This window comes from Vipera berus, assembly GCF_964194415.1.
Source record: "Vipera berus genome assembly, chromosome: 8".
In the NCBI taxonomy this organism is placed as follows: Eukaryota; Metazoa; Chordata; class Lepidosauria; order Squamata; family Viperidae; genus Vipera; species Vipera berus.
In genome coordinates this window covers 25548973-25566213 of record NC_138211.1, presented here as the reverse complement: position 1 = coordinate 25566213, position 17241 = coordinate 25548973, and the positions used below count along the sequence as shown (strand labels likewise).

The 17241-nt window shown below is 42.9% G+C and overlaps 1 protein-coding gene across 12 annotated transcripts in view; it reads right to left on the bottom strand.

Moving 5' to 3' along the window:
- Positions 1-16003, bottom strand: part of AAK1 (AP2 associated kinase 1) — a 93223-nt gene extending 77220 nt beyond the window's left edge. For all 12 annotated transcript variants that reach the window (XR_014027244.1, XM_081333881.1, XM_081333885.1 and 9 more), the window contains exon 1: positions 15789-16003. Coding sequence is in view for 11 of the 12 variants with exons in the window: in XM_081333881.1 (XP_081190007.1) it covers positions 15789-15954 (166 nt within the window). In the remaining variant the exon portion in view is untranslated. The remainder of the gene's footprint in view (positions 1-15788) is intronic.
- Positions 16004-17241: the final 1238 nt, after the last annotated feature.

Below are 17241 nucleotides of genomic sequence, written 5' to 3'. Positions count from 1 at the left end.
GAACCCTGCATCTATTTCAGGAAGCTGTTAAACACGAGTTAATTTTGTTTCTTACTTTTAACATCGTAATTGCTCAAGGCTAAAATTACCTTCAAAGAGTTCTTCTCTTTTAGAGACACTTACCTGGATAAAGATTTGACAACCAAGGAAGGAATATTTTCAGCAACCTCAAGCTATCTTTTTCATGCCAGATTAAGTTATGGGTTGGTTATTTTCTGAGTTCCTTAAACTTTTAAACTGGTTATTATCCTTCCATATATATGAATGTTAGTGAGTGATGTTATTCACAATATTTACTGTTTTCTCACTTAAAGTGAAATAAATCTGAATCTCTTCTATGTGAATTCCTTAGTTCCATTTATTTGTCTGCCCGTCTTCCAGTCAAAAGCCCAGTCCTCTGAAAAAGGACTTGCTGGGGGGTTTTTTTGGGTTTTTTTTTTAAAGATAAGTTGCATGTCTCAATCACCACAAAATAGGCTTATTTTATATTTACTCTTATATTCAATCTTCCAACATCTCATCAATAGCATTGCACGCACTTTCTCTGCATTTGGTAAAACTACCACTAAAAGCTATTTAGTAAAACTACTGGAATCTCTACTTGCATGTTAAAATTATTCAACAAAAAACCCCTCACGCTTGCTTAATTATTAGCATCCTTTGGGCGCCCTTAAATCTCACTTGTTCAAAAGCTGTATAACAAAATATTTTATTCCCAATGCTTTTGCTTTTTTTTTGAAATTGCATTTAGCAATTGTTTTGCAAGGTATGCATCTTTATTTATTTATTTTGATTTGGCATCGCCCAACTCCAGGTTGACTCTTCCTTTACTTTTTTAGTACCGGTAACCATAATAAACCTTCACACTTGCATCATTTAGAACTTCTGCAGCTTTGCCCCTCTTAGTGTGAATTCTGGATTACAGACAATCCTAAGGCTCGGAGTGCCTGCCTCTTCCCTAGAAATGCCTGTCCGGAAAAGAACCAAAAAAACACAACACCTTTGCTCAAAGAGCTTTTATCTCCAATTATTAAAATGTTGTCAATATTTTACCCGCTAATTCACTGAATATCACTGGGTTTTTTAAATTACTTTTTAACTTGCATCCTGTTTTGAGTCCTTTTTTCTGTAAAATCTGCCTTGTCATATAGATTTTAAGGCTTCTAAGGCTTTAGAGCACGGTGTCAAACTTGCCGCGTCACGTGACGTATCATGATGTGTCACGACTTTTTTCACATGGCTGGAGCTGGGGTGTGCGTGGCTTCTGCATGATGCAACTGGCCGGCAGGCCGGCAGTTTGACACCCCTGCTTTAGAGCATGTTTAAAAGACTTTTACTAGCATCCTCAGGAAAGCAGAAGTCAGCCCGAAGTTTCAGCTGCTCGTTCAACAGAAAATACAGTCATAAAAAAAAAACTCGTTTAAAGCACTCCCAACAATACAAATTCACGTTTCTACACAAGGGGAAAATGATTAGATTACAATGCATAAAACACATGACTGACTTTATCAGCTTGCCCTGGAAAGGAAAAAAACGCCACTCTGCTGGCCCAAAATCCACTACAGCAATGTATCCAAAGTCCCATCTGCCCTGAAGCCACAGAAAAGGGATCAGCACAACTGGAGGGGAGAGAAGGCAGAGGCAAAACATCCTGACTGCACAGATCAAATCATCAACAACAGGAAGATACAAACAAGTTAACCCAAAATTCAGCAACAAACTACCAAATGACCGAGGGAGGGAGGAAGGACTGTAACCCCCAACCCTTAGTACTTCAAATGGTCTGGCCTTTTTTGACAATGTCATAGTCCTCATTTGTCCTACGGCCCCTGGGCACTGGAAAGTAATTTATTGATTATCAATGAGATTATTTCAGAAAACAAAATATAGAACAATAATAAAACTACATGTAAAAAAAAGCAGAACTAAAGTATTTCTGAGTCACTTCTACAATTTATTCCAATCAGATCCATGGATGCAGCTCTCAATCGAGAAGTTAAAGAGAAAAAAAGTTGGAAATGGGTATTGATATAATTGCTGTGTAATCGAAAGTAATAATCACTTATCCCAAAGGGAAAAGAATCCTTTGCAGATTCTTCCTAGAGTTTCCTCCTTCACCTTGAACAGAAGACTCCAGCCCAAATTCTCTCTTCCAACATGCATCAAGGAAGCCACATTACTCAACCCATCATTTTCACTCAGCAGGACGTTGTATAGCAAAGGGGGACTCTCTGCTACGATTTAGTATTTAATTTAATTTAATTAATTTAATAATTTGATTTCTATACCGCCCTTCTCCCGAAGGACTCAGGGCGGTGAACAGGGCAATACACAATAAAATATTATACAAAAATTAAAAAGCCATTAAACATTATGCCCTTAAAATTAATACATATTACAATTAAAACTATTTATAAAAACCCAACCCCATCCCGTCAGACCAGACCAGCTTGTTCGAAAAAGAGAGTTTTCGAACAAGTATTCATCCAGAGTACTGGAGTCTATAAAGTCTAGTCCTAAAAAAGGTACAGGTAGTCCTTGATTTATGCCCAAATTTGAGCCCAAAATGTCTGTTGCTAAGTGAGAACTTGTCAAGTGTGTTTTGCCCCATTTAATGACCTCTCTTACCACAGTTTTTAAGTGAATCCCTGCAATTGTTAAGTAACATGATTGTTAAGTGAACTTGGTACCCCCCACTGATTTTGCTTGTCAGAAGGTCACAAAAGGGGATCACACAAGCCAGCGGCACTCTGCAACCATCATAATTATGAGTCAGCTGCCAAGTGTCCGAATTTTGATCATGTGACCATGGGGATGCTACAATGGTTGTAAGTGTGAAAAACAGTCACAAGTCACTTTTTCCAGTGCTGCTGTGACTTCAAACTGTCATTAAACAAACTGTTGTAAGTCAAGGACTACCTATACAATAAATCAGGGGCAACTTTGGCAACTTTAAGACTTCTGGACCTCAACTCTCAGAATCCTGGCTGGAGAATTCTGGGAACTGAAAACTTAAAAGCTGCCAAGATTGGACACCCCTGCAATAAATGCTTTTAAACAAAGAAGAAAGCAAATGGTGCTGTGTTCAAAAACATGCCTTGCATAGTATGCTGTGAAGCATGCCATCCTGCACAGGGCTTTCCAAGTTTATTCCACTTGAATCCCATACAAAATTCCCACGGCCAAATAGGCAGGACATCAGCTGAAGGAAAGGAATGTGAAGATTGAGCCAAACACTCAATTTCCACTATCTACACCAAGAAACCTGATCCTGTTTGGAATCAGGGAGCAAGTACAACAATTTGTATGCTTTTGTAATCAAAGCTTGGAGCGGTTTCCACTTTTACCCAACATTCTAATGATGTTTTATGATGGCTTTGCACATTTTCCCAGCATGCTCACATTGAGAAACACCCTGGGATGTCAGACAACACTGGGTTGTTATTCACACAAACTTTACAAACTGCCACTCAGCTGAATAGACTTTCGCAGGGAGACTTCCTGAGAGGACGGTGCCCTGCAGTTTATTCCACATGTAAATTCTAACCAGTAGGTAATCCAACAGCTGAATGTAAACCTTAACTTAGGTTGTCTTGAGCTGTCAAATATACAGCCTTAACAAGTGGCTTAAAACCCAAGATCTCCCTTTTTGCTACCGCCTGACAGCCGACAACTTCTGAATTGCAAGGAAAAGCACCGGGGAAGTGTCAGAGCAAGCGAGCATGTGCACAGGAACATGACTCAGCTGAGAGAAGTCTGCAGTCATGAGACAGCCAAGATGTTTGGAAAAGTTTCACTCTTTTTAACGCTGACATTCTTCCTTTTGATCATCTTCCCTAGAAAGCAAGCAGGGCAGGGCACAGCACTGGGATCGGGGGAGGTCAGCTCCCCTCTCTTCCTTTCAAGGGGTACTTCTCTTCCAATCAGAGCCGTCCTCCTTAACTGATTTTAATCCTATTCTAAGAAGAAGGCACTAAGGTACAGATCAGACCAGCTGGTCTGTATTTGTGGGGAAGGGGCTGTCTGCATTGCACAAGGGAATGGAACAAAGTGAACTGAGCCATTCCCCAAATTGGCTCTGCTTTATTGCACTCTATAAGGGGCCAGTTTGAAAGGAGAGTCCTTGGCACCAGGGCTATGTCGGGATTGTCTTACTCAGGCAGCTCCACGTTGGCAACTTAAAGACTTGTGGACTTCAACTCCCAGAATTCCTCAGCCAGCATGGGAGCTGAAGTCCACAAGTCTTAAATTTGCCAATGGGGAAACTCCTGGTCTTACCCAACACGATTCTGTCCATCCAATCCCACTGTCAAGAGGTCCCATTCTTCAAGGGATGCAGAGAAGAGGCCGTTCCAGTAGCAGTCTCCCCCTCCCCAAAATATGTCCACCTCTTTCTGTCCTTTTGATTAGAGATTCTGGAGCCTTGCTCAATGGTCCTTCTGACCACAGAAGATTATTGGGTAACCAATCTGATTATGTAAAACAGAGGTCTCCAAACTTGGCAACTTTAAGACTTACGGCTGTTTTCATCATCAGAAAATTACCAAGGGCCTTGGAAGATCTGAATACTGATCTGGTTTTCATCAGCAATATTTCAGTGTTGTTTAAGATGGGCAGTCATATAAAACTTTTAAATAAATAACAGAATAACAAGAGTTGGAAGGGACCTTGGAGATCTTCTAGTCCAACCCACTGCTCAGGCAGGCAACCCTATATCATTCCAGACAAGTGACTGTTCAATTTCTTCTTAAGTGTCTCCAGTGATGAAGCATCCATAACTTCTAAAGGCAAGTGTTATTATTATTTAAACAAGTAGCATAAAAGATGCTGTAACCTAGCTTCTTATAGTGAAGGAGTTAGGCTGGCTGAGGAATTCTGGAAGTAGAAGTCCACAAGTCTTAAAGTCGCCAGGGTTGGAGACCCCTCAGTTAGGTTGTTAGACTTCCCCATCTTGGTGCCTTCCAAACCAAGGCAGCTAGGAATTCTGGGAGCAGCAGGTCCAGCAACCTCTGGAAGGCAGGGAAGACTGAACTAACAGTCTGGATGCAAAACATGCTTTTGATTTCACAGCCCAAAACCCTTGATGAAAAGTGGGCAGGAAGAAATTGCTTAAATATGGGCAGAATTCATCGGGATGAAATCCAACTCAACCAGAAGCAGACAACTTGATTCCTTATCACTAGGATGATAGCCAAAGTTGCAAGCAGTCTCAAATGGAAAGCACTACATTGGAGAGATACCAGGTCAAAAAGGTTTGCAACAAGTGGTCTGTGGAGGCTCTTTCCCACATGCAAGTCAAAGCCATAAAAAGCTCAGTCAGCATCCTGACAGTTGCATCAAGTAACCCACACACATGTGAAATCCAATTGGCACATCTCGCTCTGTGAAAGATATTAATAGGGATGTTTGACTGCAAGAAAAACAAGAGCCAAAAAGCCAAACTCTGTATTAGGTCACCTGCAGTTGTTCAATATTGCTGCAGACCTTTAAACCTCAAGTCTTCAACAGGCAAGTTGACAAGCGAGGTTGGGGGGGAGAGGGGAGGGGAGAGGAGACATGTTTCTAACAGCTCCCATGCTTAAATGGAAGGACTGTCAGAACCTATCTTTCTATGGGGTTTTCTTATCCTTTTCGGGGTTCTGCCATACTCTGGGGAGGGAGGGAGGGGGAAGCTTGGGGTGCTGATGTCTATCTCCTGCTTTATCTCCTGCTCTATCAACTTTGATGTTTCTCTAATGGGGTGAGAAAGGAATGTGCCTCTGACCATCTGCCTTATTTCCGGCAGCCCGTGGAAGAAACGGCACAGACACCTAACAGCCTTGGAAGTGGCGCCTTATCATTCTGTTCCCACAGCATTTTTCACAACTGCGGATTGGCCTGTTTGAACCATTGGGATGGACAGTTGGGGTGGGGTTACTATGGACACTTCTGATTACTTGATTCACGTGGGAAACCCTCAGACCCTGCCTTCTATTCCTGCTGTCAACATCTCCCAATAAAAGTTTCCTTTTGAAATGATGCTGTTTCAAGAGTTCTGCTTTCTTGGGAGGACTGATTGAGGCGGGTCCTTACAAGGACAGGGGGCTCTCAAAGAAGCAAATAAGACCTTAGCAGCACAGATGAGTTTTATCTTTTATCTTCTTAGGCTAGCTACCCAAAAGTACTAGAAATATTATATTTTTTTCCATTTTTGGCTACATAAATTTCAGATGTTCTCAAATGTCCTCTGAAGCAGATGTCATTAAAGCGGAGAGTTGATCACTTGGGTTTAGATGGAACACCTTCAAATGAAGCACTTCAGGCTCTGTCCCCAGAACCATGAGAATCAGTGATCTTCTCAATGGCAGTAAAGAACTTCATTACCCTCAGACACTGCACGTGTCTGCCCTGAAATTTTGGTGGCCATTCTAGGAAGAGAGGGTTGGACTACAGCAACCTTTCACTACCATTTTACCCTAGAGAAATCTTTGAAATAATCTTCAGGTTTCAAGGAAGCCCTATAGATGATAGATAGATAGATAGATAGATAGATAGATAGATAGATAGATAGATAGATAGATAGATAGATAGATAGATAGATACTTTTGGGTGAGAGGGGGAGGGGTTTATGTATCATCAAGTCAGTGCTGATACTTAGTGGCTAAATTTTCTCCAGGATGGTCCATCCCTGATCTGTCTCTAACCTGGTCTATCAGGTCTTGCAAATGTATCCTGATCCCACTGTAACAGAGTCCATCCACCTTGCTCCTAAGCACTCCTCATCTTCCCTTTTGTTCCAACCTTTCTATGTGTTATGGATTTTTCAAAGAACTTGGGTCTTTCCATTGATTGCTTCTGTTCTATGAAGCCAGTTTCAACTCTTAAAGACCACACAGATGGAACTTTTCTAGGAGGAGATGCTCCCAAGCTGGCCTTTCAGATCTTCCAATGGTGCCCCATCACCACAGCATTCACCTTGCTACTGATCGTCCACTTCTTCTCTTTCTTTCTACATTTCCTGGCATCAGAGCCTTCTCTAGAGATCTAGGTCTTCAAATAATAGGCCCAAACTAGGATAATTTGAGCCTGGTCATTTTGTGTTTCCAGTAAGAACTCCGGGTTGATTTGTTCAATGATCCATTGCTTTGTTTTGTTGGCTGTCCACAGTAAAACCATGGGATAACTGACTATATCAGCCATTGCCTCAGAGGACTAATATACTGAGCCATTGCCTCAGTATATAGCCAAGGTCAGGGCTTTTCAACCTTTTCACCGATTGTACCACTTTTAGGATATGGCAATTGTACCACCAGTCACCTAGCAAGGTATCCAAAACTTGATGACCAAAAAATCCGGAAAAAGTGATAAAGTACAGGTCGTCCTTAACTTACAACAGTTCACTTAGTAACTGTTAAAAGTTACAACTGCACTGAAAAAGTGACTTATGATCATTTTTCACACTTAGGGCCATTGCAGCATCCCCACAGTCATGTGATTTACATTCGGATGCTTGGCAACTGATTCATATTTATGATGGTCACAGTGTCCCAGGGTCATGTGATCCCCTTTTGCAACCTTTTGACAAAGTCAGTGGGGAAACCAGATTCACTTAACAACCGTGTTACTAATTTAACAACTGCAGTGATTCACTTAACAACCGTGGCAAGAATAGTCATAAAATGGGGCAAAACTCATTTAACAAATTTCTCTCCCCCCCACCCACCCCTTTTCATATTGTTAATGAAATTCCAAGCTGTAGACGAGACTGGAGAGTCAACATCAAGAAGAAGGAAAGACAATCTGTTTCGGTTCTACAGCCAAGAAAACTCCACCCATGCTACCAGGAGTTAAGTTTGGTTAAGAGGGACATTACCTTAACATTTATTTACAAACATGTATACGGTGTACCGGTTCAGTCTGAGGCAATACTAACTAAAATACAGAAGGAATGAGAGTAATGGAAATACCAATGCAAAGTCAAATAAAATAAATCATAGCCCAGAGATATACTACTATACTACTCATTCGTCACTGCCAAGAAACATGATCCCTCTCCAAACGGCTTCTGAAAAGCTTGAACAAGCTGTGTGTGTGTGTGTGTGTGTGTGTGTGTGTGTGTGTGCGCGCGCGTGCGTGCTTTGGGAAGCAGACCACCAGGTGAGACAGGCACCATAAGGAAATGCCCACTTTTGCAGCTGCTCCTGTTGAACCTTTTGGCACATTCATCACTTGGACTTTGGGAAGGGGGCAGAATCTACCTGGGAAAGTCAGTCAAAGGGTCCCACCTCCTGAGCTCATTAGCACTTTTAATCAGCTCCTTGAATGGGACACCAGGAGGCGGTGAAGCCTCCACAGCAACGGTGCGATATGGCAGTAATCAGACTTTTCCATAAGAAAAAAACGGATGTTTTTTTTTCAAGAGCAGCTCCATGTAAAATAAATTACAATCATCCAAACCAAAGACAAAGGTGAAAGTGACTGTTTTCACATCTCCTGTTCTAGGCAATGCCACAACTGGTGCAATAGTCAAAGCCGAATAAAAGCCATTCTAGTTGGTACCATCCTCGTAAGACAGTGGGTTGGACAACTATGGCACCTTTATGAACTTCAACTCCCAGCAATTCCTTCCATGTGAGGTCTTAAAACTTAATTTTTGTCACAACCAAAGAGAAAGAACAAAGAGGCAACAATGTACCCACAACAATCACTTTGATCTTAAATACCTGCTTGCTTCATACTGCTTTACAGCTGTTTAACCAATACATAATTCAGGTATTAAAAAAACAAGTTTTCAGCAAGAAGTTAGATGTGAATATGAACGCCATACAACTATTGTTGCTTAGAAGTATTTTGACTCACCCTTCAGCCAAAAGACACTCTTCCATAGGATTCTGTGTCGCATTAGAGCAAAAGGCCTTCAGACCAACTGAAACTAGGTTTCCTCACAAAATTGAAGAAGACATTCTGGTAAAACTTACTATTTCAGGGCTAAATTATTCATAACTTCAATGCATTATGCAAAGTGCAATGTGAGCCTTACCACATTGAGCTGCCACCATCCTTTGCTAAGACTTGCACAAGTTCACTCACAAAGGTTCACAGCGAAGTGGGATTTTAGGGCCAAACTCATGGCCCTGGTGAGACCTTTTAACTGAACATCAATCTGTCTCTCACAGATGCCCTCCAGAGAAACTGGACTACAACTCCCAGAATTCAAGAGTCAAGATCACATGAAGCATTACTATCACTGTATACTGCCATGGTAAGACCACACTTGGGATACTGCATCCAATTTTGGTTGCCACGATATGGAAAGAATGCAGAGAAGGGCAATCCAAGATGATTCAGGGGCTGGAGGCAAAACCGTAGGAAGAACGGTTGAGAGAACCGGATATGTCTAGTCTAGTGAAAAGGAAGACTAGGAGCGACAGGATAGCAGCGTTCCAATATCTGAGGGGCTTCCCCAAAGAAGAGGGGCTCAGCCTATTCTCCAAAGCACCTGAAGGCAGGACAAGAAACAACGGATGGCATAGGATCTCCTGCTTGAGCCAGGGGTTGGACTAGAAGACCTCTAAGGTCCTTTCCAACTCTGTTATTTTGTTATTTGCAGCCAGCAAAATTTAAACCCACATTCTCTAAATGAAAATCTGGTCAACCACACCTTAACTCCCTTTTCTGTGCTCATCACTGACACTTGGTAAGTCTATAAGAGAGTCCTTGCTTGCACATAGAATCAAAAGCCCTTTGGAAGATCCTTAAGCATTTTTAATAAATACCCTCCCACCCATCAAACTTTGCACACTCTAAGCAACACCTTTACTATGGTTGATAGCTTTGTCTGAGGAGACTGGCCAATGAAGATTAATTAACAGATAGGCCTCCAGTTTTGTGCAGTAGTGCGGCAGCCGAGGGAGCACAGGCTCCGCACCCTACGGCCAATTTCTGCCTGCTAGGGGCCCCTAAATGGGCCTGAAGTTGCCCCAAAGAGGCAACAAAGGAGGAAGTCCTGCCAATTGTGGAGAGATGGCAGTTGATCTGATCGGTCTGGGAAAAGCCCTCCAGAAACCAGCAGGAGAAAGGCTAGCTTAACTCCAGTCTAGCCCAGGGGTAGGCAATCTTAGCTCTTTTATGACTCGTGGACTTCAACTCCCAAATACAAACTACAAGCAGCAAGCCCAAAATCACTATTTTAAGCTGACTGTAAACAACATGTTTGGAACTGGGTAAGAACAGTGATTTTCTCTTTTGAAAACTGATTTCCTAGAGAAAAGAAAAAAAGAAAAACCCCAAGAAACAAAAAGCCTCTGAAAGTAAGGAGGGGGATCTGCCCCACCATCCTGCAGACGGAAGCAGTGAATTAAACTTTTCAGGGGAACAGAAATATATTGAAATGAAGTGAATATGAGACTTAATTTGGATAAGTTTGAAATTGGTGGAAACTGTTAAGATTTTCCTTTTAAACCATGAAAATAGAAGTAAATAATAGAAGTAAACAATTGTCTATTGCTGAAAAATGAACTGGTGCTGACATCTAGTGGTGGATGAAAATATACAACAGCAGTTGCTCTATCACAGGAGCTGATAAAGCCCAGGAAAAGATAACTTGTTTTTGCTGACCTTCAATGTCTTAATAACAGAGAACAGCTGCGACAAAAAAGAGAGAACATTTTGGGCTATTTATAAAGTGAGAATTATAAACTTTAGGGGGAAAAATGACCTTTCTGGATTACAAATACCAACTCAACTGTGACACTAAAGCTATCTGCAGAGAAAAGAAAACCCTGATATTTGGCTATCATGGAAAACCAGAGATCTGCAGAAAGAATATATCAAGAAAAAACCAATACTTTCCAGAAGGAGATCTATACTGTGTTGCAACAAGTCCAAACAACAATGATCTCAAACCATGAGGAAATTAAAAATAACTTTGAAAATATAAATGAACACATCTCCAATTTAACTTTGCAACACAAAAATTCACAGAAAATAGAGCAGAAAAAAACAAGACAACTGAATACAAGACAGAGTTCCTCTGCCAGAAGAACTATGAGAACTTGAGAGACAAAAAATGACAAATAAAATCAAGAAAGAAAGGAAAAGATTTTCAATAAATACAAAGGGATGAAACCTTCCTTTAAAACAACTTAACTGTTTTGCCTTTTGTACCTGCAACAAAACTTACAAGTTTATGGAAGATTCTTTGATTCAGCGAAGCATATTGATCAGGAAAGGTATTTGGCAAAAAAAAAAAGGCTAGAGTGAGAATTAAGAAATTAGATGATGGGACTTCCGGTTTGCCATCGTGGATGCTGGGGATGCTGGAAGGCGAGCTCCATCTTCCGTGTCCGATTTCACTCCACTGGGGGTAGCCCTTCCACTTGATCCGGGGCAGCCCTCCAAACTGGCGGAGGAAAGAGCAGCCATAGTAATATGGCCCATCACTAGGCTGCAGATAGCTGAAGTCAAACTCACCACCAAGCACTTCGAAAGCAACGCAGATGAAACTGGGTGAGATCTGATCTTCTCTTTACCCTAAGTACTTTCTCTTTCTGTAAAAGCTGCCTAAAGTATCTTTCCCCCTGTGAGGAGAGAGGGAAAGGAATTTCTATCCCACCCTCTAAGAATAGCAGCATCTGACTACCCAGGGGAATTAAAGCATTTAAAGAACTTTAATCTAATTGGATTTATATGTTCCTGAAACTTGGGGACCAAAACTTTTCCTATTTTTATTGGAGATTCGTTTTTATCTACAAAAAATAAATAAAATTGAAAAAAGGTGACATCTTGTGGTGAGGTTTGGTATTACAACTTATTTCCTAAAAGAGACTTGGCTTGAAGCCTAGACCTTAGATAAGACTTTTCTGACCTTGGCATCACCTGTGAGAGACTTAGTTGTAAGAGAACAGCTAGGTGGCATAAATGGCTTACTTGAACTATGAATGTAAACCTTTACTGACTCTGAGTTATATGTGGGAAATTGTTTTCCTATCTCTATCTGAGGAATATTGGTCAGTATATGAGATGTTGAAATACCTTGGACTATAAAGTCTTGCTTAACAAACAACTTCTACTAGAAAGACTATAAACATGTGAAAGAGATGGATGAAGACCAGGAAAAGATCCTTTCCATGTTGAAAGCAATACATGAAACCATCCTTCAGCTTGCAATAAGACCTAATGTAAAAGATCCAAGATGCCAGCTTAGATACACAAACCCAAACTTTGACTACAACCAAAGAACTAGCAACACAGAAGATAACAGAAGTAGTGGAAAAATCAAATATTAAGACAGAGGACTCAACTGACCAACAGAGTTAATGGAAAATATAGAAAAGGGAGTGACAACACTGAAAATGGAAAAGACTTTCTATATAAATCAGAAGAAATTTGAGAAAGAAGAACAGATTGAATGGAAGACAAACATGGGCAATCATGGGGAATTGGAATAACGGAGACAACTTAACGAATACAAATGGGCTAGTCCTTCCGAAAAAATGGCAATTAAATGGTCTCCTTTATTTCAAATAACATACATAATAATAGAGGGCGATCTATTTGCCGATCTAAAAGCACTGATATGGAAGCCTAGTTGGCAAAAGAAGAAAGCCAGAATGTGGTTGAAGAAAATTGGGGTTTTGACTTATTAGAGGAGATTTCATATTATTAATTAGAGGGTTAAAGGAAGAAGTTGAGATAAGGGGAATTCTGGTTATTAAATTTAAAATACTTGGAAATTAGTTGAAAATAAGGACTTTATCCATTTAATATTTAAAAAATAGACCTAAAAGGAAAAAGAAAATTAATTATGAATATGTTTGATTTATTAACCCCAATGGTTTTGATTTATTAAAAGGGATACTGTATTATTAAGTGGATGATTTAATATGGTGGGAAATAGATAACTCTTAGGAAGTAGAACAAAATTACATTCAAATAGATAAAATGTGTATTTTGGATATAATATTTTGTTATGAATTGAGACAAGGGAAATCTTGGTTACCTAAAGCCTGAAAATTATAAATATCACAGGTTAAATAGGAATATTGATGAGAAACTAAAAATTGGGGAAAAATAACAGGATATGGATTGTTTATGAAGATTGAATGTAATTAAGATATGTATAAGCTAAAAAATTATTGATAAATGTAATAATGATGTTTTTACTGAGTTGATATAAGAACTGTACTAGCTTGAATACGAGACAGTAAATGTTAAGGGAAAAAGAAAAGAAATATCTAATGTTGTAACTTGAGATTTGTACTAAAGATTTTGTTATTGAACTATTGATTAATCCCGTCACCACGTTGCTTTTTTAATACTTAAATGTAAAATTGGAAAATTAATAAAATATTATTTAAAAAAAGAAATTAGATGGGATTTACCAGAGGGAATATTTAAAAATTAAACATCTGTTTGAATATGGTTAAAGAAATAGAAATATTTTGGATATAAATGAAGATTAGCTTAAGAGGGATGAGCCCCTCAAGTAATACAGTATTTTTTTTCTTTTTTCTTTTGTTTTGTTTTTTGACATGAGAAATATAAAAATTTTGGAATGTTTTACATAAAAAAGTTTTTTTTTATTTTTTTAGATATGAGAAACGTAAAAGTATTGGGATGGCTTATATGAGAAAAAAGACTTAAATACTTAAGTGCAACTAATTTTGAGAAAATCTTAACCAGAAAGAAAGTTTTGAATATTGTGGGGAAAACAAACTTAAATAAGAATTTTGTAAACAGGATCTATGACGAGGCAATCAAGATGATCAGTTAGAAAAGAAGCTTTATACTGATGTGGTTATTGTTTGCAGCAACATGAGAAAAATGTCTATATTTGTCATTTATTCAAATAAGAAATGTATTAATTTAAGGTTGGCAAAAAGAGAATATTATTGGAAAAAGAGAAAATCAAGCAAAGCCATTATATGGACTATAGAATTATAGAAATTATTGTTTTGTAAATACCAACCCAGACAATACGCTATTTACCAAATATTAAGGTGATTAAGTTAAAAATCTATAAAATGTATTTTTTAAAAAAAAAAAGATTAACAGAAGAGTAGAACTTGAATGTAGAAGGGACTTGAGGAAGTGGTCCTGGAAACCCAAGCCCACCGGCAACTCAGCCTCTCCCGGAAAGGCAAGCTGGCCCAGAGTCCAGCCCAAGCTTAGTTTAAGTTCCTGCTCTGTTGCTCCCAGATCTACACTTTGACCCATCTGCGCTTCAGCAAACATCATGTAGGTCTCAACATCCCCTCCCCCCATGGGGAAGGGAAGGAGAACACCACCATTTTTCCCAATCAAAATAAGCCACAGTTTAGAGAGACCAATCGGATCGCCCTCATTCCAAGCTCACTATATTGACGTGGTACAGGCAAGTTTCGGGGTGAGGGGGAGGAATTGAAGGGATCACATTCTCTCCACGAGGAAGGGAATCTACTGGCAAGCAGCTGGTGAGGATCATTCAGCAATTACTTTAAGCACAAAGAAGGCCTTAACTTCCCCGGCCTCCGTAAAGCTTCCTCCCCAGGTCCCTGCGTAGCCCAGGTCTTCCCTGAATCAGCAGGATTCACCCTGCCCAGGATCAGCCGGGTAAACTGGGGACTCAGCATTTTGTCCCGGTTTCATAATTGTTGGAGCAAGGGGAGAGAGCTGCTTGCCCGATCTCTGTGTCACGTCTGCGGCAATCTACCATGACCAGCAGCATCTCGGAAACTTGGGCTGAGAGTCAGAATCCCAGCTGATTTTGTTCCAAAACCCAGGGTGGAAGACGCCCCACTTGTTACCTCATATGCCGGAGTGACAGAGAATTGCCCATCCCTAAAGCCAGAACCATCTCTGCTGCATTCTGCTAAGCAAAAGTCCCTCTTTCTCTCTCTGGCTATTTGAGCATTTGTGATGCATTGCATAAGACTGAACTCTTCCCCCCCTCCCCCCCTCCCAATGATGCTCTTCCATCACAATGTCAAGGAACAAAGAAATCTGGACGGTCATGTCCATTTCTTCCATACGGAACTTGCTCTCAAGCTTTTACAGACAAAGTAACTGAAAAGTGCATTTTAGCTCAAAGGTAAGCCGCGGGGGGTGGGGGGGGTTTGCATAGCCTATGGTAAGAGTGCAATCTTTAGGGAGCCATGCTTAAGGGAGAACCACAGCTTTTGGAGCCCAGGACCCCTGGTGACAAACAGGCCCTTGTGACGCAGCAGGCACTCTTAATACAGAGAGGAAATTCCAAATGCATTTAATTATCCCTTTATTTACAGCGCCGGCACCAGAAGGAAAAGAAACGCATTTGCATCAGTGAAGCCGAGCACATTACGTAACACCATTAAGGAAGGGGAGTTATTACGCGGGTGAAGGAAATGCCGGGGCGGTTGGCAGCACGTTCTCAGAGGAGCTATTTCAGGACTGCCTGTGGATTGCAAAGTCAAGACTGGGTTGTCCCCCTATTCCAGGGGTCTCCAAATCTGGCAACTTTTAAGACTTGTGGACTTCAACTCCCAGGATTCCTCAGACAGCTGACAAGAGGAATCCTGGGAGTTGAAGTCCACAAGTCCTAAAGTTCCCTAGGTTGGAGACCCCGGCTGCCTATGCCATTCATCCATCACTCTTAGCCCTCAGCACTATATATAGATATATATATTAATAAACAACACTGATTTCCACTCTCAGGAGCAGTAGCTCTCCTGCAACACAACAATGCTGGGATCGGGGGAGATCAATGCCCAAATTAAATTTAAGCCTGTTTCTCCAGATTGGATTAACTAAGCAGCTTAAGACAGAGGAGTAAGACACGGGCCTTGGCTTACCTTCCGCCACTACCTCCTCCACCGTCACCTGATGCCTTCCCACGCTGAAGACCCGGCCGATGTATCCACTCCCAGGGCCGGTGCTGCTGCTGCTACTGCCTCCAATGGTCCCCGAACCAGCTCCGGATCCTCCCTGCTCCCGGCGAGAGTCAAAAAATTTCTTCATGGTCCCCAAAGTGCAACCCCCGCCTTGGCTTCTGCTTCTTCAGCTGGGGTGCCTGACTCCCGTCCGCCACAGATAGCGAGGGAGAGATGATTTGCCTGGCGAAGGAGAGGAAATGAACGCTTCTGCGGACGCAGGGTCTTCTACTGCCCCCTCCTCAAAGGGCAGCCGAGGAGGGTTCCGGTCTCCCTGTCCAGGAAGGCACAGCCCGGCTGCGATTCGAACTCAGACCTGCGGGGTGGGGGAGGGAGAAGAGCCAGGTTATAGGCCGAAGGGTCCCCAGAGCTGCAGGCGCAGGCCACCTTGGCTCTTTTAGGACTCGTGGACTTCAACTCCCAGAATTCCTGAGCCAGCACAACTGGCTCAGGAATTCTGGGAGTTGAAGTCCACGAGTCCTAAAAGAGCCAAGGTGGCCTACCCCTGTCCAGGTGTCACTCTTAGGCGGGGATCCTCGCCAGGGCTGGAAACGGCCGCCTGGCCCGCAGGGCCCATCCTGAGCACCCCGGAGCCGGGCAGCGCCGAGACCGAGGAGCGGGGAGGCCCCGGGACGCCTTCTCAAACCCCCCCCACCCCAAAAGGAGGAGGGAGAGGGCGCGGAAAGCCCCCCCCCCCTTCCCGCAGCTGCTGCCCGAGAGGCCGCGACCCCCCCTCCCTCCCTCCCTCCTCCGGCCTCCCGCGGGCGCAGCTACCTGGCCGGGCCGCAGCGTTAGGATCGCGGCTTCGGCTGCGGGCGCCGCGCCGGCCCTGCGGCATCGCTACCCGGTAGCGGCCGGAGGCGAAAGAGGAGGAAAAAGCGACGGCGGCCGGGGAGCGAGCGAGGGCCGCCGGGCTCGGAGGCAGCCGGGCGCCGGCAGCGGGAAGACCATGCCGAGCAGCCCGCCCGGCCAGGAAAGGAACCGTCGCAGGAAGAAGGGCCGCTTCCCCGCCAGCCAGCCAGCCAGCCGGGCGGAGGAGGAGGAGGAGGAGGAGGAGGGAGACGCTCGCCCGCCCTTCCTCTCCCCCCCCCGCCGCCTTCGTTTAACCCCCGCCCCGCCGCGCGCTCCCCGCTCGGCCCCCCTCCCTCCCTCCCTCCCCCGCCCGCCCGCCCGCCCGGCGCCCTGAGAACCCGAAGCGGGGAGGGGGAGGAGCTTCGCCGCGGGGCTCCCTTTACTTTTCTTTCCCCCCCCCCCCGCGCTCCGTCCACCTTCTTTTCAAAACCACACCGGCCGCTCTTCCGCTTTGCATTCTGGGAAGAGTAGTTTCCTTCCGCGGCTGAGGCCCGGCCAACTCGGCCGGCCGGGAGGAGACTAC